Source organism: Gobio gobio (assembly GCF_949357685.1).
Source record: "Gobio gobio genome assembly, chromosome: 5".
NCBI classification, from domain to species: domain Eukaryota; kingdom Metazoa; phylum Chordata; class Actinopteri; order Cypriniformes; family Gobionidae; genus Gobio; species Gobio gobio.
This window is the reverse complement of record NC_137101.1, coordinates 28,529,568-28,556,980: the sequence shown is the minus strand read 5'-3', so window position 1 is coordinate 28,556,980 and position 27,413 is coordinate 28,529,568. Positions and strand designations below refer to the sequence as shown.

The following is a 27,413-nucleotide window of genomic DNA, read 5'->3' as shown; positions in this document are numbered from 1 at the left end:
TGGCTGTTTAGACTTGACAAATCTTATCGGATTTCAATCGGAAATGCACAAAAATCGAATTCGGACTGATAGTCTGAACGTAGCCTAACATCTTGCGCCAACTGAAACTCTATTTTGGTATTAAAAAAACTATTGTCAAGATTTATTAAAGACACGCAGTGAGAAATTAGCGGTGAAATGCTGTTATTTTTGCGTCTGACCTTATTGCATATGCATTTGTGAGTTTCCCTTTCAGATGCAAAATTTATGGGAGGAGAGTATTTAAATGAATCTCGCAAATGGGATTTACTAAGGTTTGTGATTGTCAATTTACAGGTTTTTTTGCATCATTAATTACCGCCCAAAAAAAGCATGTCTTAAGCCAGACGCTAATTTGCTTTGCTCTTGGTAGATTGCATTGGTCAGTATGTAAATGCTTCGGCTATGTGTGTGTTCTTTAATTTGCACGTCATCAGTAGATCCTGCACAGAACTTACCCCTCCCATCGGCTCTTTTGTGGAATTGCGCCCTCACGCTAATTTGCCCTGTTTAGTAAATCTGGACCATAGTGAGACAGAGCAAGCGTGGGTTTATGCAGATGTATATGAGGTTATGTTTTACTATTAGCCGTTAACAAATATATATTTTTGACTGATCAGCTTAAGTTCAAAATCACTTCCAGTGCTTACTGCTTATTGTTTTGCACGCAGTGAGGAGCGGAAAGTTTGGCGAGAGTGTATATAGGCCTACATGAGACATTATTCTATTAAAATTGAAGTGCCCAACTAAAGCAAACACTCATCTCCATCATGGTGACTTCAATTAAACTATTATTTTCAATATAACAGAAATGACAGAAATAAAGTCAGGCTGGTTAGTAATGTGTGAGGCTGGTAATGCTGTTTGTGGAGTTGTTTAATCCTCCTCTGTTGAGATCTTCAGAGATTTAATGTCTTCTTTTATCTTCCGTTATTTCATCTAAAGCTGTGTCTTAAGTCAGTTGTTGTTCTTGTGTTTCTCTTTCCTTCTGTGATTCTGCTCATTGTCATCAGGTATTCATCACTAATGCTCAATCATCACTTAATGAATCACTTAATTTCTTGATTGCAATGAGGGTCTTATTTTAGTGAACTCAATTGAAATAAGTTCAAAGTACTCATAACTATTGTTTTCTAAAATTAAAATAATTAAGGTAATCGGTGTCCTCAAATTTAATGAGTTAGCTTAACTTACTAGATTTGACTTTGTGTGTGCTAGTGTGAGCTAGCAGTAACCGCAAGCACTCTGAGTTCATTTAAAGTTTGTAATTTCAGCTGTTTTACTCAATATAGGGAAGGTTCAGCTATATCAAGTATTTGAATGCAGTGTAAAGTTTAATTGTATATTAAGAAATATCCTTTTTTAGTGGACTTGATTAAAATAAGTGCAGAGCACCCATAACTATTGATTTTTATAAACTTAAATGGTTTGAGGTAATCTGTGTCCTCAAATGAAATGAGTTAGCTGAACGTGTTGGGTTTTACAGTGCACAATAATGAAACTATGGGAAATTTCTGAAAAGCGAACCCTTGAGGTATGCACTTTGGATTTACAAATTGGAATTTATGTTTTATGTTCAAAGATGTTGAATTGGACTTTATTTTATTTATAATTTTTAATAAAAATGTTTTGTTGTGCTTGCTGCTGTTCAGTAAGATTTGTGTTATTTACAGCATGTGCCATTTTTGTCAACAGCAAAAAATCTCAGAATGCATTTCTGTTCACCTCCATTCATCAGATGTCTCTGGTTAATTATGTCATCAGCTTTCTAATTGCATGCAATGCATTCAGTGTTTCAGCTTTTATGCGCTCAATCTAGAGAAAGCAACTGTATAATATAGCATTAGCTTCCATTAGTGTTATTGTGATTTCAGAAGCAAATTACTTCATGTCTCCATTCCAACAAACCACAATCAAACAATTCGTATTCCTAGAATCCTCTAGCCTAGAAATCTAGATGCACCCCAGCGGCAGAAAATGTATTTTGCTGCGAGTGTAGTCTAGCAACTTTCGGTAGACCAAACTGGAAAAACCAAACTCTGGTCAGGCCAATCACAGTGTGTGTAGAGTCGGTGGGCGGGCTTAAATTAATGACGGCACGTCATGGCAGAGTTGCGGAGGTTCTGCTTGTTACTCGTAAATAAAGAAGCTGACGAACAGCGGTCTTTTGAATCGGCTTTGGCCGCGACTCTGGAAGACTTGGGGCCCTATCTTGCACCCAGCGCAATTGACTTTGTACACCGACGCATGTGTCATTCCTATTTTGCACCCGCGCAAAGCGCGCTTTTCCCTCCACAGAAGCACGTCGCTAAACTAGTGAATGAACTTGCGCTACCTGGGCGGTTCAGCGCAAAAAAGGAGGCGTGTTCCGGCGCAAACAATCCCTGGTGCTATTTTGCTGTTCCATTAAACATTTGCGCCACTGACCAGAAAAAACCTAGTCTAAAGTCAGTGGCGCGTTGCGCGTTGTTCATTATGCTATTTTAAGGGCGCATGCTTGACTATAATGTATAGCGTGCACAACGCGCATACACTTTGCTCATGTAATCTACACAGATGCAACAGTTATTTTTGCAAATCATAAATTGTTACACTAAAAAATATTAACACATGAGATGACGGAAATCATTGTGGTGTGCCACGAAGATGTGAAAAAATAGGCATAAATCTAGCTTACAAATTATTCAGGCTTATTGTAGTCTAATAATTAAGGAGACCTGTTTGCCCAATAGTGGCAACTTCTGGCAAGACATGTATATAAGGACATCTAACAAATTGGTTTGTCCGTCAAGAACCAGGAAAAAAAATCGGTGAGGGTGGACGCAGCGATGTCCTCTGCTGGCGTCAGGTCCTGAGTAGAGGCAGATCCACCTCCCGTTACACGGCGTGCTTGCGGCACTGGTGCGACGTCCTGGGGATGCCAGCTGATGAAACAATTGTGGCTATTTCCTCCCACGCCTGTTTAACTGACGCTATTTTGGGTGGGTTTCTCCCATCCCCATACAACACAACTTCTCTGTCTTTCACTGCTCTTACAAGAACATCAGTCTCCTCGGCTGTGAACCGCTCCTGGCGGTATAATACGCCATAATAATAGCAATCCATAATGGAACTTGCGCACCTGCTTTTACAGGGAATGTTGGATGACGCTCTGATTGGTTTATTCACGTTACGCCCAAACCACACCTATGAATAATGAAGCTACTTCAGACCAACCCATTTTAGATTTGTGCCGGGCGCAAGAGCCATTTATCCCGCCGGGAAAATAGCAACAGCGCCGAGACCCACCCACAAAGTTACTTGCGCTTCGCGCTTTGACACTTGCGTTTCAGATCGTTAAAATAGGGCCCTTGGAGTTAAGCTTTTCTTTGAGAAAAGAACAAAGAACGGCACTGAAGTCATTCTTAAGAAAAGAAGATATGTTCGAAGTTTTGCCGACCGGATACGGCGAAAGTCTATCAACTAACGTTAGCTCGGCTTCACCTTCTTCTTTGCTCTGGTTGGTTGTGGCGCTCATGGCGCTCATGGCGCTATCCAATTGGGTGCAGAGGGAATTTGAAAGACAAATATTTATCCCGCCCCTCGGATTGAGCCCTGTCAATGGTGAGTTTCCAGACCAAACATCTTGATGTGGGTCTGGCTTGTCAGGCTAAGAATCCTCCACACTAACACAATTCTTGTCTGCACAAATATCTGACACTTCTTTGACAAAAGTTGAATGAGTGATGTTTGATGGAAATATAATTTCATACTGTTCAGGATGACAAAAGCATTTTTCTTTTTCCTTTTCTCCCCATATTAATACAGGTCAATATTTCCAGAATGACACATTGTTCCACATGAAGACGAAGCAGAAGGCGTGAAATTACTGATAACGGTGTCCACATTAATGCAACACGAAAGTCAACAACGGCGACGATGTCCTCTAAATGTATAACCGTCAATTACAAAAAATTGACATGTAATTTGACATGTTTCTTTTTTTTTTTTTTGGATTGCTCACAATGCAACACAAAACAGGGAACAAGGAAACAGCTGTTTAAGCAATATATTACAGTTTTTCTCAGTCGCTTTGGTACATTTCATAACTATCTGTTCAATCTTCACATCCTTGTGTCACTTGTGCACATCAAAAAAGCAGTTTCTCATTTATTTGAACAAGTTGCATCCATGCAAATGATTATGTACAATTCTCTGCTGTTTCCTATATTATCAATTGCATATGTTGATCAAAATGTATTATAATGGGTCTCTGTTGAATAGTCTCACCTCCCACAACATTTAGGCATTAGTTCATAGCATAAGCCTTTACAATATATTCGTTGTGATGTGGATGAGAATGTGTGGCCCAACAGACAAGAAAGCCAGGAGGTGGAGGTGTAGGTGTAGGGGCAGGGGCGGCAGTGGCTCAGTGGTTCATGTAGGTTGTCTACAAACCGGAAGGTTGGTGGTTAAATCCCCGAATCCACCTGACTAAGTGTCGAGGTGTCCATGAGCAAGACACCTAACCCCAGCTGCTCCTGACGAGCTGGATGGTGCCTTGCATGGCTGACACCGCCGCCGTGTATGAATGGGTGAATGTGAGGCAACATGTAAAGCGCTTTGGATGGCCATGGGTCTGTTGAAAGCACTATATAAATGCAGCCCATTTTACCATTTAGGAAGACTGCACTGTAATTCCTATAGCACTACATGTACAGTTTTCCCTAATGAGATTGTCCTATGTTCACGTTTCTACTTTTGTTTTTTTTTGTTTTTTTTCCTTGTGCTATGCAGTGCTGTCCTTTCTGTACCGCTGAAGGAATTGAAAATAATCAAAGATATTCAACAAAGAAATTTGCTTTACTGTTGTCAACCCACATTCCTTATCAGGAGGGCCATCTGGAAGACAATAGAGAGGCCTGTATGCCAAATGGGTGCCACATCTTTACAGTGGGGGAAGTTTGGTATGATTGGTCAGTTTTGGATATCTCACATTTGGTTTGGTCACATGGTCAGGGAAAGGGATAAAAGAAGATTGGAACTGTTGCTCTTTCTCTTTTTCTCTGGCTCTTTGCTCTTTTATTCTCTGGATCTCGAGGTCTTTGGGGCTTCTCTTCCTTGCTCTCTCTCTCTCCCCCACTCTCTCTGTTTCTCCCCCTCTCTCTCTCTCTCTCTCTCTCTCTCTCTCTCTCTCTCTCTCAGGTAACATTCTATTCATGTTGTGTACTATTAATGGTATAAGTTTATCATCTCATACTTCCATTTTGAAACTATTTTAAGAGTAACCATAACCAGATTTTGTCATTAAATCCTTTCTATTACAAATACTGTGCTGACTAGTTTTGATTTGGTATTGACTTTGAAGTGCTCCCTATTGCAATACAATATAGTCACATTATAGCAATGCTCTCCCACATATTTTGCTATTGTAACTGCACTTATTTCCGTCATTGGTATAAGTTGCAGTGGGTGGAAATAAACGAGAAATGCAAAGTTTTTTTCCATCTTTCTGATAACGTTTCTTTAGTCGTTCGGTAACCCTCCAGCCTGAACACCTGGAGGAGTCCACTCTTACATCGCAATGATATGGTCTGTCAACAATTACAGTACAAACAGTTAAAGCGTAAATGTGAATCTTGTCCAGTCTCTTGCAAACAAACTCCAACATACAATAAGGTGTAACTTACAATTTACAATAATTGTCATCAAAACTTTAGCCATAGTTTACATCAGATCATCCCTCCAAAGTACACTGTTATATTGACAACATGACTAAGCAATTTGACTGTCTATTGACATGTAATTCTGATGGCACTGACATGTTAATTGACACAGATATTTACTTTTGAGAGATGAACTAAGGATTTTGAGCAAGAGACTGACTTTAGCAGGTAATCCATGGTGTTTTGCTATTTGTATGAATTGTTTTGAGAAATGCACTTACTGTTTTGCAAATGTTGAGGATGATTCGAGAAATCTACCAAAGCGACTGAGAAAAACTGTAACATGTTTTAAATAGGAGAGAAGGCTAGTAAAATCAATTAAATATAGAAACATGTATTTTTTATGAGATAAATATACATAACTGTTCTGTTTTCATGTTTTATAGGAAATTCGATAGTCAACATGATTTTTATACTGTAAAAACTGTATATTCTATCCCCTTACAATAACCCTACTCCTAAACCTACCCATCACAGAAAACATATCGGTAACGTATGTAACCCTCGTTCCCTTAAGGAGGGAACAGAGACGTTACGTCGACATCACTGATGTACTGGGGGCTCCCTGAAGTGATTCCAATACGTTGGTGACGTCGACGTAACGTCAAACGTGACCGACTGAAAGGGAACTGTATGCATTTTTATTACATAAACATCATAACATCATTTAGTATGATTTATAAGCTGTTTTCCTCATGGGGACCAAAAATGTCCTCATTACCATCTTTGTAGAGACATTTTGTCTCCCTAATGTAGAGTTTACCAGGACTATCCCCTTACACTAACCCTGCCCCTAAACCTACCAATCACAGAAAATGGCTCGGGTTATGTCTATAACCCTTGTTTGGGGATGCTCCCTTAGCAACAGCGTGTCTGAAGTATGAATGAAACTATTCCAATCCTGATTGGTTTTGCGTCATGACGTAGATGTGACGGCATACCCGGAAGATACATAAGGGGGGCCGGCGCATAGTAACGGCAGTTATCGCGAAGAAGCATGCGCTCCAGGCGTGACGAGGTGTGGCAACGAGACGCAGTGCTCGTTCCCTTTCTCAGGGAACAAGTTATAGACATAACCAGAGCCGTTCCCTTTCGAGGGAACTCGCACTGCGTCGGAAGGACGAATTTGGGTAAACGACTACCCACTAGGCCACACCGAGGGTCACGCCTGCCCTAGTGTGAAGCTGGAGACCAGGCACAACTAGGACTGGAGCACCCTAGCGCCGGGCGTCGTAGGGAGGTGTAAGCTGTAAAATCTTATAAAAGTGCGTGGGGTAGCCCACCCAGCCGCCTCGCAGATATCCTGCATCGGGACTCCAAAAAGGCCATGCCCCTTGTGGAATGAGCCCTCACGGCCATCAGTGAAGGCAAATTGCGCCGTGGCTATAGCCTGGACAATCCAGTTGCTGATTGTCTGAGTAGGAGCAGGCAGCCCTTTCTTGGGTGAACCAAAAAACACTAGCAGCTGTTCTGATTTCCTCCACTGCACAGACCTCTCCAAATATATTTTTAGGGCTCTGACCGGGCAGAGCAGGTGAAGTCTCCCTTCTTCCGCCGTCACGTGAGGCGGAGGATGGAAAGCCTGAAGAACCAATGACCTGGCCACACTAGATGGCACCTTGGGCATGTAGCCCAGCTTAGGATGTAAGATGGCCTTAACTCCGCCAGGGGCAAACTCCAGGCGGAGGATGGGAAGCCTGAAGAACCAATGACCTGGCCACACTAGATGGCACCTTGGGCACGTAGCCCAGCTTAGGATGTAAGATGGCCTTAACTCCGCCAGGGGCAAACTCCAGGCAAGTCAGCGTCACCGCCAAGGCCTGAAGGTCCCCCACGCTCCCCAGAGAAGTGATAGCAAGGAGAAAGGCCACCTTAAGGGTCAGGTTCTTTGCCTCAGTCGACTTCAGTGGATCAAAGGGGGCCTCAGCCAACCCTTCATGTACCACCGCCAGATCCCAGGTTGGAACTCTGGAACGAGCCGTAGGCCTCATCCTCCAAGCCCCACGGAGGAACTGTACAACCAGATGGTGCCTACCCAAAGGCCCATCACTCACAGGAGCGTGGAAAGCCCCAATGGCAGCCATGTACACCTTGAATGTGGACGTGGTAAGACCTGTAGTGAAGCGATTTTGGAGGAACTCCAGCCACTGGGCAGTTAACTGGGTCCAGCTCACGCTCCCTGCACCAAGTGGAAAACACATTCCACTTAAGGCTGTACAGTCTCCTGGTGGAAGGAGCCCTGGAGCTGAGCAAGGTCTCGACCACATCTGCTGACAGTCCAGCCTCTAGGTACCGGGCCCCCTCAGGGGCCAGACCCAGAGGTCCCTAAACTCTGGGCAGTGGTGAAATATTGTGCCCCATGCCTCAGACAGCAGATCCCTCCTCAGAGGGACCTGCCACGGGAGACTGTCTAGCAGTGCTACATTGTTTGAGAACCATACCCGGGTCGGCCAGCCGGGTGCTACTAAGAGTAGGCTGATCCCTTCTCAGCTGACCCGCTCCAAGACTCCCGGGAGCAGAGTGATCGGGGAATATGCATACAGGCGCAGCCTCGGCCATGTCTGCATCACTGAGAGAAAAACCACAGTGGACAGCGAACAGATCCATTCCCACTGGGCCGAATCTCTTGCACATGGCCTCCACCACCTCTGGGGGGAGTCGCCAGTCCCCGGGACTCTGCCCTTGCCTCGACAGGACATCTGCTCCCTGGTTTTGATCCCTGGGGACACACAGCACTGGCCCCCGGGACAGGAACCAAGGTCTCTTCCATATGATGAGGGAACGAAGGCATCTGCGCGTTACCCAGATCATACAGAATGGTTTTCCCCTCGAGGGAAACCCCCCTGATTCCCAGCCACCACTGTAGGGGTCTCGTGCAGCAGGCCAAGAGATATTCTGTTGGACGGAGCTGCAATGGGCCCCAACAGTCCTTAAAACTGCTTCACAGTGATGCTGTGGCCTAGCTTCATTTTAGAGACCCGTATGGACTTGATACACACGGGAGACACTTGTGCCCACAACGTATAAAATACCATACGACTCCCAGGAACATGGTTCTCTGAGAAGGCGTCAACACGCTAATGCGTGAAGAGTCTCAACCCCAAGCACTGAGAGCAACCAAGGACGACACCTCAATGCCGAACTGCTGCTACTCGCGACTGGGCCAATATGACCTCAGTTGATGTAGTTCAGCACACGGATGCCCCAGGGACTCAGCTGGAGCCAAAGCTGCATCCATGCACCCGAGAACTTGCGAGGGGAAAGCCAGGCCATATGGCATTGCATCACGCTTGCATTAAGACCCGATTTTGGTACGCTTCGCCCCCGAAAGGAAACCTCAGGAACTTCCTGTGACACAGAAGGATGGATACATGGAAGTATGCGTCCTCTTCAGATCCATCGTGACAGACCAGTCCTCAGACTGGATCTGAATCATGACGGAGGAATTGTAAGCATCTTGAATCTGAATCTCCTCAGAGAATGATCCAAGTACCTCAGATCTAAAGTTGGACACAACTCGCCATCCTTCTTAGGAACTATGAAGAACCGGCTATAGAACCCGGACTCCCTGTCTGGTGGAGGAGCACGTTTTGTGGCTGGCTTCCTCTCGAGGCTGGCTTCGGGTGTCCACTGAGCCTCACTCACGACCCCCTGAAGCGACTGACCGGCAGGGAGCAGTCGAGAATGATTCTCAGTGTGTGGACGCGTTCGCTGCCAGCCGTAGGTCTCTCTAGAGGTCTCTCTATAAAAATATCTAACTCCTCAAAAACTCCTCAATATTCCATTTGAATTCCTCAGAATTAAATGCAGCCATAATCACCAGACGATACTGATTTAATAAGTATTTATACGGTCTCGTAATCTACACGTTGATACAATTGGCTTTTCTCCCTCGAGATGAAAGTCATCAAGTATCACATGCACACCGATCGCGTGTGTGACTTTAATTGCAGACCTGTAACCTGCGCGTTGCCTCAGCAACGTGAGATTGAATCCTGCATTAAGAAGTGGCGAGCTCTCGTTATAATTTCAACTGCCTCAATGCTGAGCACGTCTGATTCCTCAGAATCCAGATACGGGACCCGATCCACGTGCTCACGAGGCTGGCCGGCCTCCTTGAACACGGCCAGCCGCGAGCAAAGCACCCTGGGCCGCAGCTTATCACAATCGCCGCAGGCGGCTTCCTCGCAAGCTGCGTTAGCGTGCTGCACGCCCAGGCACTGTACACAAAGCATATTAGTCCGTGCCCAACATATAACAGGGACACGGGTGCACACAACGCTGGTATTGAGTCGCCATACTTTTCACTTTTATATATATATATATTATTTTTTGTGAAAAACAACACCAAATAGACAGACATTTTTGTACACAGAGCGCTATGCTGAAGAGTGATAACTGCCATTACTATGCGCCGGCCCCCCTTATGTATCTTCCGGGTATGCCGTCACATCTACGTCATGACGCAACACCAATCAGGATTGGAATAGTTTCATTCATACTTCAGGCACGCTGTTGCTAAGGGAGCATCCCCAAATTCGTCGTTCCGACGCAGTGCGAGTTCCCTCGAAAGGGAATTTTCAGCATTTTTACATTTTACAAAAAAACAAAACTCATTCTGTATGATTGATGAGCTTGTTTCCTCATGGGGACCTTAATTTAAGAGCCACGGTGACACGAGTCCCCATGAGTCTGTGTGCATTCAGGTTGAAGACCCCACCGGGATATAAAAAACATGAACACACACACACACACACACAAATGTGAATGCTCATCCCGTGTGATAATTGGACAGGGTTCCCTTTGCACAGAAAGTTGGAGCCAAATACTCACATTATAAACCTTAAGAAATTGTCCCAAATTTCCAACCCTAGGAGTAAAGCATTTTGGGTCTGTGCTCTGTGGATTATCCTGTGGGTGGACTGACCTCCACAGACTGAAGGACACAGCATGTCTCATCACATATGACAATTGTGCTGAGACCTTGAGGACTCCAGCTGATTAATCTGATTGAAATTCCATTTGTCTCGTTTCTACCTCTCTCTTTTCTCTTCTCTCTCCTTTCTCTTTCCCTCTGGTGGACTGTGTCCTGCTTCTGGGCACTTATATCTGGAACAATATCAAACTTGTAAGGCACATACATACTGTACAGCTGCTTCGAAACAATATATAGCACTACAACATTAAAACGCACTTGACTTGGATGCTAGGATCTTCTGTTTTTTTTGTTTCTTTCATTGAAAATCATACAACGTATCTCTTTGAAAAGTGATAGCACGTCTTCTCAACAAGCCACATGTACGGTTTACATAATAAGACTTCTTTAGACCTTATAAAAGGCTTCAGGTCTTTTGTCAGGTCAAAAATATCAGGTGTCAGATCTTCTACAATTAGACATTTGCCGAAACAGCTTCAGACATAAAGAAATCAGACAAAACACCCGCAGACATAAGGCCATCAGATGAAATTGCATCAGACAAAATCTCAAAAATATGTAATTCATAACGAGTTTCATTCAAAAAGATGCTTTTACACAGTTTACAAGAAAAAGGTGCCAAAAAATGCACTGCTATAATCAAGGGCCTTGACCACCATAGATAGGCGCCGTCATCTTCATTTATTAATTTAATTTCATATCATTATGATATATATATATATATTTTTTTTTTTAATGACACATTTTAGGCACTTGTGGTGATTATAGCAGCATACCGTATTTTGCAGAGCCTTTTTGTTGTAAACTCTGTAAAAGCATAATTTCAAATTAAACTTCTTCCATCCATTTCCTAAACTACTTGTCCTATATATGGCCACAGGGAGGCTAGCTTATCCCAGCATTTCCGGTTGCAGGCAGGGAAACACCCAGGGGTGCATTTCCAAAAAGCATTGTTAGCAAACTATGGTTGCAAGTTCCGTCGTTATCAACATAGTTCAACGAGTCTGTGTTTCCCGAAACCATAGTTCGAACATTCGCAAACAGCATCGCAAACTTGAGTGGTTGGAACGACTACTCTCGACCTGTGGTTAGAAGCATACTTTCTTGTTTGCACGACATGTGGACTTAATAAATCCTTATCTTGAGCAAAATAAGCAAGCTGACATTTAGTAATCTATATCTTTTATTTCGAATACATACAAATGTAATTTACATCTTTTAGTTTGTCAAGAGATTTAAAGCACCATTTTTGAAGAGTGTGCATGTGCATACTGCTCTAGTACTGCTCAAACGGATTCATTATAAGAAGATTTTACTCCACCACGTGCATGACATCATTAACCATCGTGGTTGAACGACCAATTTGCGACAATACGTTTCTGGAAACAGTCGTGACTAGCTAGTAGATTTGTTAGTAGACATAGACTATGGTAGTTCAGCAGCGAGTTACGTTGTTGTATGGGAAACGCACCCCTGGACGGGTAATGAATGACACATTTCTTAAGTTTTGTCTGATGCCGTCATCCAATTCTTTTATGTCTAAGGCAGTTTTGTCCACTGCCTTTATATCTGACACTGCATGAAAAGTGGGATTTTCGACCCCGTAAACGCCTGTATACTCCCGGAAATCTCCCTATTTTTGGCAGTTTTCGACAATTTAGAGGCAGCGAACGTCGCGTTCGTCTGTGCCACAAATTGTCGTAAACGAACCATGACGTAGGTGGAGAGCCCCCCGCTGAGACCGCGCGGAGGTGCGACGCCTCTAATTAGCATATGAATAGCAGCGAAACCAGAGAGTCAACGGCCAGACTTGAATTTACTCACTCACTATTGGCTGAAGCCACTACATTTAAAAAAGAAAAATCCCTCGTGATTGGTTGGCAGATCACTGCAAACCAATCATTATTGGTCCCCCTGGCTCATTATAAATGTAAACCCCAATAATAATAATAAATATATAATTTATGTTGTAATAATTTGTTTTATATTAATGTTATTGTGCTATAAAGTATTCATACCATCAAGGAATATATGGGAAAATTATACGGACCGTGCCGTTTATTCAAAGAAAGAGCTTCATTTATAAGCATACAGCCGTTCATTCAAAGAAAGGGCTTCATTTATAAAACACAGCTGTTTATTCAAAGAAAGAGCTTTATTGTTAAACACACAACTATGTACAGTGCAGCAGTAATGTCTCGTAATGTAATGTAAAGTTCGGCGTGCTCCAGGCTGCGAGAGGGCGGTGGCCGCACAATCCATCCAGACACCCCATCAACAAAGCCGTCTTCCTCGTCAGATATGAGTTCAATGGTCGCGGACTTCCAAATGTCCACCTCATCCAGCACACTTTCGCTTCCAGCAACTGTAATACAATCCATAAAGACAATAAGCAACCTGAAAAATACTCACATTGACAAAAAACGGATCTAATATAATAAATCTCACCCTTTTTCTTCTTGATCGACTCCGAGCTAAACTTCGCAGTTTCCGCATGCGATGTAAGTTCAGGTTGTTTGTATCTGAAGCTCCGGCGTGTCGATTCATAATACGTCTTACAGGCAGCTGGAAAACAATTACATGAGACTGGTATTAATAAAAACAGTCACTGTAAAATTAAACAAGGAATGAGAAACACATTAGAAGTTACTTACACACAATTTCGTCGTGATCAGCGGTTAAATCTGGACTCGCGGAAATCGCTCCAAGCAGATAAAAGCTCACGGCTTCGTTATGAGGCGAGGATAGTCTGTGAAAACAAAATGTGCAGTTTTAAGCTCGGATCTATTAACGCATCCATTTCCTTATACAGCTGAATAAAAGCATATTCTTTGAATCGTAACGTTACATTACCCATGCTCTGGTTCATAGCGCCTGCAGTTTGCCTCAGAGTTGTGAAGACGAAGACAGCTGAAAATTAGTCGAAAAAGTTAGCCGCGTCCATGCAGAGGAGTTGAAGGGGAGCTGAAGGCGAAATGGCGTCCTGTCGTTGTTGATCACGAAAAGCAAAGCAGCAAAAACACAAAGCAAAAAGAGTCCAAGGGTCCGTCCACACGGAGACGCGTATCACTGTATACGTATACATTTTTTTATCGTATTGGCATTTCGTCCACACGGATCCGGCGTTTTGCGAGACTGAAACCGCTATTTTTTGAAACCGGGTCCTAAAGTGGATACATCTGAAAACGACACCCTTGCGGTTTCGTGTGTGAAACGATGATGTCATCACACCACGTCCTGCGCAGGGAAGACTTGAAGGGATACAACTACGGGCACTGGGCATGCGCACATCAATACTGCGTTGTTTAATTACTGTATTTGCATTATTATAAGGGTATGTTTAGGGTTGGGATAGGTGTATGTGTTAATAAAACACATCTGGTAAGTAGCAAATTTATTTATTGTTATTTTATTGTGAGATTTTACCTCACCTCCGACTGTTGCCGTACCCCTTCTAGCCACAACTCTTCTTCTCCGTTTTTAGTGTATTTCTGTGGCAGAATTACAGTGCTACATACTGGCCTGGCATGTATACTACATCGTTTTGAGCCGTTTTCATGCTCTCGTGTGTACGCTGATATATCTTGAAACGAGGAAAAAAAAAAGATCGGATAGGGAAAGTTCGGCTTCGCGTGGACATGGCCCAAAACACGTCTGTTTAAACAGGGCCGGATTAACAATTTCCTGTGCCCTGGGCAACAAGACTCAAGGGCCCCCCTGCCCCTGCCCCAAAGCAACAATCGCAAAGTCGCTATCACCAAGAGCATATAGCCTATACTTCTATACTAAAAAATCAGGCTTCTGCAATGCTCAGTGGCGATGTATGTAATAGCCTCAGCATAAAGTGCATTCAAGAGACAGAACACTAATGATGCACTAATGTTTAACATAACTTTTTACAATGAATCTTTCACAGAACTTGGTGGCTGCTACAGAGTAATTATTAAATATTTCAATATAGCCAATCAATTATATTTTGACTGCAACAGTGAAATAAAGCAGACCGCTAGTGAAGCCTTAACTTAAAACCAGAGATTTTTTATTTCTAAAATGCTACAATGTGAAATTGTGGCTATTTTTGTAATATGTTTCACAATGTTGACTAATTTCATTCATTTCTTTAAATTTTCTTTTAGCGCTCCTGTTTAAATTTCAGACAGTGTTGACTGATTGGGTCAACGATTTCAAGCCAAAAAGCTCACTAAAACCCACCCAATTCAAGAAAAAGACGCCAAAAATTTGAACTGCCAAAATAATGTTATATAATTTTATTGCCATGTCAATCAAGGCTGATTAGCACCATTGTATCTCCTTAAAACCAAATAATGTCAAAATAAAATTAAAATAAAAAACATTTCTCAGGAAAATGGATCAAAACAGGGCATTCAAAAACAGTCATGCATGACTAAAATGTCCAAGTGGAAACTGTCAAAATCACGAAATTAACCGATGATTTTAACCCATGGAAAAACACATGCATCATTTAAGTGCGAAAAGTGCCCAATATAATCGGAATAAACAATGTAATTAGCAGGCATTACGCACACTTTACTGTACACACCACAGCCAAAATGTGTCATTCACTGATACTGTACAATAAAAAATTAACAACAATAATGCGTTTACCTTTGTGTTTAACTTCAGAAAGAACTACAGTAAAGTTATGTCTTTCGTGAAGTACAATATTTATAGAACATAACGCAGAACTTAACACAGTCAAAATGGATTAATCGTTTATTCAAACCTCTTTCAGCAGCTGTTGGGACGAGTACAGCGCAGTCTAGACGCTTTAAAAGGTGCAGATGTCCTGATCAGGCCAGTGTGCACACCATGATGGACAGGAGTCATATACTATTTCAATTCAATCATTCAACCGTGCTCTTTGAGTTAGTTATATGTAAGAGTCTTTGAGTCACAGGTGTAATCCACGTTTTGAGAGTTGGGTCACTCTCCCACTCATTACTGTAGATAACTTACATATTTATGCCACTTTGGCATAGGCATCATTTGATATCCAGCTACAATTTCGCGCTGAAAACCTGTCATGAATGAGCGCGAGTCGCGACTCCCTGCTGATCGCTGATTGGCTGAAAGTGCGTGCTCGTCGGCGACGTCAACACCAATGCCAGCTGACCCTACGTCATAGAGAAGGGGGATGTGGGCCGGTGTGTGTCATGATGCACACTTGAGTTTATTATTAACCAATTAGACTATAAAATGTAGATGTTTGAAAACAACCAAACTGACCCCAAACCAGGCCAAATTTTGTCCACCCGCCTCAACAGCTGATTTCAGAGCTTCAAGTCACGTGATTCGGCGTGACAGCTCGTCCTCTCGCTGAGCAGCAGCGCAAGAAGCTACAGACACTGTTTTTGACGTGATTTAACATAATATTTTGATCGAACGGGTCGCAAAAATCTGCATATTATTAGGAAAGTGAGGATTGCGTTTATAACGTGATCTAACATAATATTTGACAGTGCCCAGGGCCCCTTAGATGTCCTGTGCCCCTGGGCAAGTGACCATTTGCCCTAATGGTTAATCCGGCCCTGTGTTTAAAGCTCGTCTTCAAGTTTTGTACGCGTCATGGCCATGACCTGTGTGTGTGTGTGTGTGTGTGTGTGTGTGTGTGTGTGTCTGCCTGCACAGATGTGTGTGTGTGTGTGAGAGAGAGAGATATCAAGAGTCAGGAAATCAGTCCACAGAGGGGCTTAATTTCTCCCTATATTCTTCAACCTCATTGAGGTTTCAGACCACCAAGGAGCTCCAGAAAAACCTATTATATTTATTTTCACTTTATTTAAGTTAATGGGTGTGGCAAAAGTGCTTCAATTACATATAGGCATAACACCGTAACTTTTTATTTTGTGTGTATTTTTTTTTTTTTTACATGGTTATTGCTAATGACATGAGTAATTGAGAATAAATGAGTAATTAATCTACTCTGTTTGCCCGGACAAGTTGAATCTACTTAAAAAAATGGAGCAAACTGGTTGCCCTAAAAAATTTTTTTTAGTAATGTGAACTAAAACGAGTACATTTAACTGAAAAATGTTTTAGTTTAAAAAATTCAGAACCTAGATAAAACTCCCCCTGCTGCTACTCTGATTTGCATTTGTGTAGCTCACAGCATGTTCATTTACATGATAAAGCCTCCCCTAGAATTAAGAGGGGGGGGGGGGGGGGGGGTCATGGGGGGACAACTGCCAAGCAAGGCCCATGTCAATTTCCGTCAATTTACGGCAGTTTTCGGTGTTGCCTGCAAATTGCCGTGCCGTGTCGTAAACCTGAAGTTTCACGGCAATCTACAGTGCCACATACTGACGAAAATCCCACTTTTCATGCAGTGTGAGGCTGTTGCTCTTGGTATTTTACTAGAAACTTATTAGAAACATTCATTACACAATCATCTGATCTTATATAAGATTATAATAAATAAGAGAATATCTGGCAGCAATTATACCATTGTCATCATATATTAGATAAAACTGGTGTCCATGTCTAATCATCGTTATCCAAGAAAATGTTATAACATGCTTTTTCAGTTATATGAAGTAGGTAGAAAATCACAATGCAAGTCCTTGATGGTACAAGAGAGCTACATTGCATCTGTATATAACATACAGCTGATATGATCATTGTTCCTGTTTAGATGCGCAGGTCATCATTTAGCTATAGAAACAGATGGAGTAAAATACCAGTGGCATAGAGAATCTTTAGCTATTGCAAGTTAACTTTGAATACCTCTGTGATAGAAGATGAGAAGCAGTTCCTTGTTCTTTGTATGCGGATCTCGCTCTTGTTGGTGATGTTTGTATTGATGTGTCACATGTTTGTGATTCGTAGTATGCATGGAGATTGACACTGTATATATACCATGGAATGAACAAAATAGCATCTGTCATGCTATTGTGATTCTGTAAAACTGGGCTGAGAGGCCATGTATTCCCGAAATAAACTTGAACTTGAGCTATTAGAGGTTTGACCAAAAAAAAAAAGACTGGTATGTAATAGTTTTAAGGGTAGGACATTGTTTTGACTGATAAATCCCCAAAAATGATCTTACCGTCCACGCAGGCCGGCCTGGCTCTCGTTGTCCCAGCAATCTGTCCTTTCTTACATGCACAGCGGGCCGTCTGTCTGGCAATCGTCCTGCGTGGTTGACTGCTGTCTCTGTCTAAAGTGACAATCTCACAGGTGCCTGCTGCCAGTTGACCTGCAGGACATAACCAGAGATAGAATAGGGGTTCAGAAGGGAACACTGCAAAAAATTACCATAGCAGTCAGCTTTCTGGCATAATCATGTTTATTTTTTAATGGGGTTCTCAGTTATGCTATGTATAGGTATCAACTTTTATACATAATTATCTTGTAATTTCTAAATTGAAAAATAGAGTCAGATGAGACAATTGTAGACATGCAATACGAGTAATGTAATGTGGGCAGCATAGCTCAAATAATTTGAATTTGATGAGAAATATTTGATTTCATATTAAAATATCAAAATGAGAAATTGTTGAAATTTCTTTAGTAACTCTAGAGAAGACAGTTTTTACTTTTTCCTCAGTATGGAACAGTTTGTCTATGAGAAACAATTGATCATTTTTAACCTTAACTCTCTACGTCAGTGTGTGCTAGAGATGAAAATTTGATTGTAGTGCAAAGCAACTTCAGCAACGTAGGTAAACATAAATTAGAAAGATAGACAGATAGACAGACAGACAGACAGACAGAGACACTGTAAAAAAAACTTATGTTTTGTATGAAAAATTCAGCTTTTAAAGTTTATTCAACTATTTAACATGAAAAAAGTTTGTACAACTAATTGACCCTAAGTTGAGAAAACTCAAAAATTTTCTGAAGCTGGTTGCCTTAAACTTTTAAGTTTTCTCAACTTTTTTTTTACAGTGTAGATAGATAGATAGATAGATAGATAGATAGATAGATAGATAGATAGATAGATAGATAGATAGATAGATAGATAGATAGATAGATAGATAGATAGATAGATAGATAGATAGATAGATAGATAGATAGATAGATAGATAGATAGATAGATAGATAGATAGATAGATAGAACTTCAAAGCATTTCCAAGCTTCAGTTAGGGCCCTTTGTCACCTTCTGCCTCTCTGTGCAGCCCTCAGATTAACCTGTCTATATGTGAAGCTGGTCTACAGGGAATCTGCTTCCTGCTCCAGACCTGAGAGTTCTGATTGGCATTGAGTCAGAGCTGTGATTTAAACTGACCCAGAGTCAGCATGCTGAGATAGAACAGGGTTAATTAACTTAACGCACAGGTCACAGTCAGGCTAATGGAGAATCTTAAGATACACAGCCGTACTGCTGCACCAAATGTGTGTGTGTGGTTGGTCAAAGGTTAAACAACATCAAGCTTAACAAGATGTTTGTGTTTTCATGGAATTTATACAACCTTTAGCCTAAAGATTGCAGAGTGTGTGAGTTGGATTATGTAAAAATCCATTTGCCAGTGTGTTTGCTGTCTAGATGAGACTTCTTAAAGGTGACGAGAAAACAACTTCCTGATATTTTATAATTTGGCTGCTCTTCTGTTCATAGAGCCATACATTCTGATAGGTGGGTTACACAACTTTTTAAACTCTTTCCCCGCCATTGACAGAATTTCCCGGCTTTCCGTGTTTTCACTCTTATACGGTGTTAAGGGGCACAATGACACATCACTCTTATACGGTGTTAAGGGGCACTATGACACATCTTCTGAAAGAGTACAGAATCTCCTGATCAAAACGCATACGAGAATATGCATAAACAAGCAATATCACATGTAATCATATGCATATGTAAAATACCACATCATAATACCACATCATAATCATAAACATTAAAGGTGCAGTGTGTAGTATTTATGAGGATATATTAACAGAAATGCAATATAATATACATAACTATGTTTTCAGTGGAGTAAAAAGACCTTAAAAAATGAACCGTTATGTTTTTATTACCTTAGAATGAGCTTTCTACATACACCGCGGGTCCCCTTACATTGAAATGGCATTTTGCGCTATCATGTTTCTACAGGAGCCCTAAACGGACAAACTGCTCTATAGAGTGCTAGCTACTCTCTGCTGTCTCAGATGACATTTTTGCCCTGTATCGGCCACCGTAGCTTCTCTATGTGCTTCGAAATGGAGGGGTGAGTGATTGCAATTCACAAACCTCACCACTAGATGCCGCTAAAATGTACACACTGCACCTTTAAATAGTATAAAACTGCCTAATGTTACTGAATGAAATGTAGACCCAGGACGAGCTATAGGATTTTGCAAACATTAGGGGTGTTGATGGACAAGATCTACTCCATCTATGTTTTGATCATCGTTCTGAATCCGGTCGTAGTCTTTGATAAAAAAAGTTTTCTCAGCTTTTTGCTCCAAATGTAACTTTTTTTTTGACCCAGATTCAAGTGTTCACAAACTTTGTGCATGAAGCTAGAATAAATCTGTTCTTTCTTTTGATACAACCCCAAATCAGAAAAAGTTGGGACAGTATGGAAAACGCAAAACAAAAAAAAAGAAGTGATTTCTAAATTTACTGTGACTTGTATTTCATTGCAGACAATATGAACAAAAATATTTCATGTTTTGTCTGGTCAACTTCATGTCATTTGTAAATATGCATCCTTTTCTGTAATTCAGACCTGCAACACATTTAAAAAAAGTTGGGACAGTAAAGCATTTACCACTTTGTAATGTTGCCATTCCATTTCACAACACTTATAAGACGTTTAGGGACTGAAGACACCAAGTGATGAAGTGTTTCAGGTGTAATTTTGTCCCATTCTTCCTGTAAACAAGTCTTAAGGTGGGCAACAGTACGGGGTCTTCGTTGTCGCATTTTGAACACATTCTCTATTGGAGACAGGTCGGGACTGCAGGCAGGCCAGTCAAGTACCCATACCCTCTTCCTCCGCAGCCAGGCCTTTGTAATGTGTGCAGAATGTGGTTTTGCATTGTCTTGTTGAAATATGCATGGACGTCCCTGGAAAAGATGTCTTCTTGAAGGCAGCATATTATGCTCCAAAATCTCTATGTACTTTTCAGCATTAATGGTGCCTTCACAGAAGTGCAAGTTACCTTTACCAAGGGCACTGACACAACCCCATACCATGACAGACCCTGGCTTTTGGACTTGTTGCTGGTAACACTCTGGATGATCCTTTTCTTCTTTTGGTCCGGAGCACACGGCGTCCATTCCTCCCAAAAAATACCTCAAATACTGATTCATCTGACCACAGTACACATTTCAACTGCGTGATGGTCCATCCCAGATGCCTCCGAGCCCAGAGAAGTCGACGGCGCTTCTGGACACTGTTAACATAGGGCTTCCTTTTGGCACAGTACAGTTTTAACTGACATTTGTGGATGTAACTACGTATTGTGGTACTTGACAAAGGTTTGCCAAAGTAGTCCTGAGCCCATGTGGTGATATCGCTTATAGATGAATGACGATTCTTGATGCAGTGCCACCTGAGGGATCGGAGATCACGGTTGTTCAGCTTAGGCTTGCACCCTTGTCCTTTACGCACTGAAATTCCTCCAGATTCCTTGAATCTTTTAATTATGTTATGCACTGTTGAATGTAAAATATCCAAATCTCTTCCTATCTTTCTTTGAGGAACATTGTTTTTAAACATTTCAATAATTTTCTCACGTGTTTGTTGGCAAACTGGCGATCCTCTGCCCATCTTTGCTCCTAAATGATTAGACCTTTCTTGGATGCTGCTTTTGTACCAAATCATAATTACAATCACCTGTTGACATCACCTGTTTCAAATCACATCATTATTTAAACATTTTACCTCATTACTAGCCCTAAATTGCTCCTGTCCCAACTTTTTTTGAAATGTGTTGCAGGTCTGAATTACAGGAAAGGATGCATATTTACAAATGACATGAAGTTGACCAGACAAAACATGAAATATTTTGTGTTCATATTGTCTGCATTGAAATACAAGTCAAAGTAAATTTAGAAATCACTTCTTTTTTTTTTTTTTTGTGTTTTCCAAACTGTCCCAACTTTTTCTGATTTGGGGTTGTACATTGCATGTTTAGATATGCATAAAACAAAATATTCTGGGGGCCATAAAATTATTGTGAAAATGTTCAAAAACGCTGGCGGGGAAAGAAATTTCTCCCATGTTTTTCCCTTCAGATTGCATTAAAATTCGAAAGGTGTTTACCTTTTCAGTACACATGGAAATTAAAATAAATAGAGCAATTAGAACTCTGAAACTTGTACTTTGAAAAAACATCAATGTTATTTATTTATTTCCTCTTTTAATTGCTTTCTGCAAGCGAGCTGTGTGAAACGCAAATTTGCGGTTGTGTAAGTTTCCTTCCTTCTGCTGATTTCCATTTCCCTCAAACCATAAAAAAACATAAACACTTTGAAACAAAAATCTCTAGAATAAACATGACCTATGTTAAAAAGACAGGAAATGTCCTCTTCTTTCAAGACTGTCTCTCTCTCTATGATAAAAAAGCTATTTCTTTATTCATCTTTGCATCAACTCTCATTTCATTTATATTCTTCCCCTCCTCCACACTTCTGGATGTCGGATAATGATATGTCCTATGTGCGTAGCAGCGGGAAATCCATCTTTCTCTTTAACACTTATTTCTGCAGAGATTGCATTTGTCTGCCAGATCTGAAAATCCCCAACAGGAACTGCAAAAACCCTTCCCCTTACATTGCTATAAGCATAGTAAGACACTAAGAGATGAGATGAAGCCCTTTTGAAAATCTCCTTTTTGTCAGCAATTCCTTTATCAGCATTTATGCACTGAATATTATTCTTCTGCCTTTTGTCCTAGTTTAGATTACATCTTGTTATTCTGTTCTCCACTGGTATTGAATTTATATATTACATTATCATTCTTTTAGAGCTGCTCTCCTATGTATCTTTAAAGGCTGAAATTGTTCTTAATGTTTTTATGAAAGCTTGAGTCATATGGAGACATACTGCAGCTTTCATTAGTATTACTGAAATGTAGCTATAAATGCTTTTTAAACATCTTCTTTTTTGAGTATTATGCAAAGATCAACCAAGCAATAACTGTGGAAAGATGCCATTATTAATGTAATTAGGTTTAGAAGGTATTCATTTTGATTAATGTCAATGCTACATTGCATTTACTGATCTAAGACACGTATAAGGTGTTCAGAACCATGGCTTGCCCAATTACAGGATAGATAATGTTATTTCTAAAGACCAGATGCACAAATGATAAGAATATAGTCAAGAAATGTGGTCAAGACTCAAATATTTTGAAGCTCCTGACTCGGCAGCACCCATTAGACTGCATATCTTTCTGAAGGAATGAGCCTGATGTCCCTTTAAGACTTCTCAGAGGCAGAGAGAAGGTAGAAATGAAAAACTAAATTATGATTGTCTTTGGTGAGAAAAAAAAGAAGAAAAACAACTAACCTAATCAGTAAATTACTAACTAACGTATAGAATATCTGTGTGCAGACCGCATTCCCTCAGTGCAAGAGATGGTGCTTTTCTACACACGCGCACACACACACACACACACACACACACACACACACACACACACACACACACACACACACACACACACACACACACACACACACACACACACACACACACACACACACACACACACACACACACACACACACACACACATAACTGTACAAACTGTACATTCTATCCCCCTACACTACCCATACCCCAAAACTACCCATCAAAGAAAACATTCTGCATTTTTACATTTTTAATAAAACATTGTTTTTATGAGGATATATGAAATGTCATTATAAACCACGTTTACATTGTAATACCAGTGTAATATCCATGTCATTATACAAATTTGTGTCCTCATAAATCACATAAAAAAGCACACACACACACAAACACACACACACACACACACACACACACACACACACACACACACACACACACACACACACACACACACACACACACACACACACACACACACACACACACACACCATATATTCCCTTGTCCTTAATTTATTTGATATTGAGAGATGTCACTTAAACAATGACGCTGAAATAAAAGCATCTTTGCTGTCTTTACTGCAATGCGCATACAGTTATTGATTTAGCTTGAGTTCCTATCAGGGCTTACAGTTATTTCACCTACTAACAAGCATCAGCTCATACCAGGGGTGTCAGTAGCGGGGGAAAGGTGTGACTGAGTATAGGGGGCCCATAGCAATCCCCCTGATGGCCCTCATGATTCATACCAAGGGCCCAATGCTAAAAACTGTACAAGGGAACCAGAAAACTTAGTGACAACACCAGCCAGTGCCAAAGCCACTTTTTCAAAACTCTTCATTCAATCTGCAGATTGTAGCCAGATCCTCTCACCACGAAATCACGATGTGAAATTATATGTCTCAAAATAAGCTTGTTCAACAATGATAATGGCATTTTTTTTTTACTTAGCATACACTACCACCTATAACACACTCAGCTAAACATACTAAGAACAGAGAGCATTACATAATGATGCACTTTTATCTTTGAAGTTTACAGTTAATAAATCAATATGTCCTTAAAAAAATATGAATAACACATTTAATGCATTAGTTAACATGAACTAACCATGAACAAAACCTCTGTTCAGCATTAGCTAATCTTTGTTAACGTTAACTCATACATATGTTAATGCATCTATTCACATTAACAGCACAATTAGTTAATGCATTAGTTACCATGAACAACACCTCTGTTCAGCATTAATCTTAACTCACATATATTAATGCATCTATTCACATTAACAGCACAATTAATTAACAATAGTTAATGCATTAGTTTACATGAACTAACCATGAACAATGCCAGTAGCTTTACTGTTTTTGTAAGGTTATCTTACTGTACATATTTACATTAGTTGTATGAAGCAGTTGACACACTCTAAGGATGAACATTTCTAACTCACCATCTGACTCTAAAGGTAAAAATGCCGTTGTGTACCTTTTCAACATAATTTAATAAGCCATTGATTTTGGGCTGTTGTTAAACAATTCTACAGTGGAAACCATCTGAACCTGTGCACCTGTTAATGGTTACAATTTTACCTACAGAGGGAGCACAAACTCAAATCAACATAAATAATTGTTAAAAAAAATTTTTTTTTAAATAAAGAAATATGTTTTAAGAAAAGTGAAATATAATACTTAAATTAAATTGTATAAACACCACACACAAATAAATGGCTTGTTAATGTGAATAGATGCATTAATATATGTGTAAGTTAACATTAACTAATGCTGAACAGAGGTTTTGTTCATGGTTAGTTCATGTTAAGTAATGCATTAAGTAATTTTAGCTAATACAACCTTATTGTAAAGCGTTACCCTTATGGTCAACAGAATGTCTAAAGGGGTCCATCAAAAACCCAAACCCAAATTGACACAGCCAACTAAACACACTCTTACCCTAACCAAAGAGTTCAACTTCACTGCATAATGAAGCACTGATTTTTGGTAAAGCGTTTATTAAAAGTAAATTCTATAATTAAAACTAGTGTGTTTTCTATTGATTTTACACCATTCAGCTACAGAAACACAAATATACTAATGAAAATACATGTTTATCATGAAGTTCTTCAATTGGGAGTTTTGTTATATAAACTTTGCTATATAAATGCAAACACAAACATGCAGCAAATGTTTACTATTGTATAGTCCTGCAATTACTGAACTTTATTGATAATGCCTCTAATTTACATTCGCCAAAGAATTGCATCACAGAATATATTCTTATCATATATAATGAGAAACAAAAATCAATTAAAAAAATATCTCCATAACCCTTGTTCCCTGAGAAAGGGAACGAGCATTAAGGGATTCTCCCTTAGCAACAGCGTGTCTGAAGTATGAATGAAACTATTCCAATCCTGATTGGTGTTGCGTCATGACGTAGATGTGACGGCATACCCGGAAGATACATAAGGGGGGCCGGCGCATAGTAACGGCAATTATCGCAATGAAGCTTGCGCTCCAGGCGTGACGAGGTGTGGCGACGAGACGCTGTACTCGTTCCCTTTCTCAGGGAACAAGGGTTATAGACTTAACCCGAGCCGTTCCCTTTCGAGGGAACTCGCACTGCGTCGGAATGACGAATTTGGGGAACGAGTACCCAGTAGGCCACACGAGGGTCACGCCTGCCCTAGTGTGAAGCTGGAGACCAGGCACAACTAGGACTGGAGCACCCTAGCGCCGGGCGTTGTAGGGAGGTGTAAGCTGTAAAATCTTATAAAAGTGTGTGGGGTAGCCCACCCAGCCGCCTCGCAGATATCCTGAATCGGGACTCCAGAAAGGAGGGCCACCGAGGAGGCCATGGCCCTGGTGGAATGAGCCCTCACGGCCATCGGTGAAAGGCAAATTGTGCACCTGACAAGCCGTGGCTATAACCTGGACAATCCAGTTGCTAATTGTCTGAGTCGAAGCAGGCAGCGCCTTTCTTGGGTGAACCAAAGCACACTAGCAGCTGTTCTGATTTCCTCCACTGCGCAGACCTCTCCAAATATATTTTTGGGGCTCTGACCGGGAAGAGCAGGTGAAGTCTCCCTTCTTCCGCCGTCACGTGAGGCAGAGGATGGAAAGCCTGAAGAACCAATGACCTGGCCACACTAGATGGGACCTTAGGCACGTGGCCCAGCTTAGGATGTAAGATGGCCTTAACTCCGCCAGGGGCAAACTCCAGGTGAGTCGGCGTCACCGCCAAGGCCTGGAGGTCCCCCACTCTCCTCAGAGAAGTGATAGCAAGGAGAAAGGTCACCTTAAGGGTCATGTTCTTTGCCTCAGCCGACTCCAGTGGCTCAAAGGGGGCCTCAGCCAACCCTTCAAGTACCGCCGCCAGATCCCAGGTTGGAACTCTGGAACAAGCCGTAGGCCTCATCCTCCGAGCCCCACGGAGGAACCGTACAACCAGATGGTGCTTACACAAAGACCCATCACTCACAGGAGCGTGGAAAGCCCCAATGGCAGCCACGTACACCTTGAGTGTGGACGAGGTAAGACCCACAGAGAAGCGATTTTTGAGGAACTCCAGCACTGAAGCCACTAGGCAGTTAAATGGGTCCACCTCACGCTCCCTGCACCAAGTGGAAAACACATTCCACTTAAGGCTGTACAGTCTACTGGTGGAAGGAGCCCTGGAGCTGAGAAAGGTCTCGACCACTGCTGCTGACAGTCCAGCCTCTAGGTACCGGGCCCCCTCAGGGGCCAGACCCAGAGGTCCCTAAGCTCTCAGCAGGGGTGAAATATTGTGCCCCCTGCCTCAGACAGCAGATCCCTCCTCAGAGGGACCTGCCACGGGAGACCGTCTAGCAGTGCTACATTGTCTGAGAACTATACCCGGGTCGGCCAGCAGGGTGCTACTAAGAGTAGGCTGATCCCTTCTTGGCTGACCCGCTCCAAGACTCCTGGGAGCAGAGTGATCGGGGGATATGCATACAGACGCAGCCTCGGCCACATCTGCATCACTGAGAGAAAAACCACAGTGGCCTTGGCAACGTGAGATTGAATCTTGCATTAAGAAGTGGCGAGCTCTCGTTATAACTTTAACTGTCTCGAAGCTGAGCACGTCTAATTCCTCAGAATCAGACCGCTCAAGCATCGGATCCTCCACCCCAGGGGAAGAAGCCGCAGCGCGGGCTTCCACACGGGGAGGGAGAACATCTGAACTGTCAGACGAAGACTGGGT

General features: G+C 41.6%; 1 protein-coding gene across 1 annotated transcript in view; it reads right to left on the bottom strand.

The window, feature by feature from the left end:
- The window catches only part of tafa5a (TAFA chemokine like family member 5a), a 230,963-nt gene that overhangs the window by 133,706 nt on the left and 69,844 nt on the right, over window positions 1-27,413 (bottom strand). The window contains exon 2 of the mRNA XM_079817531.1: window positions 17,726-17,875. Within this exon, the coding sequence (XP_079673657.1) occupies window positions 17,726-17,875 (150 nt within the window). The remainder of the gene's footprint in view (window positions 1-17,725; window positions 17,876-27,413) is intronic.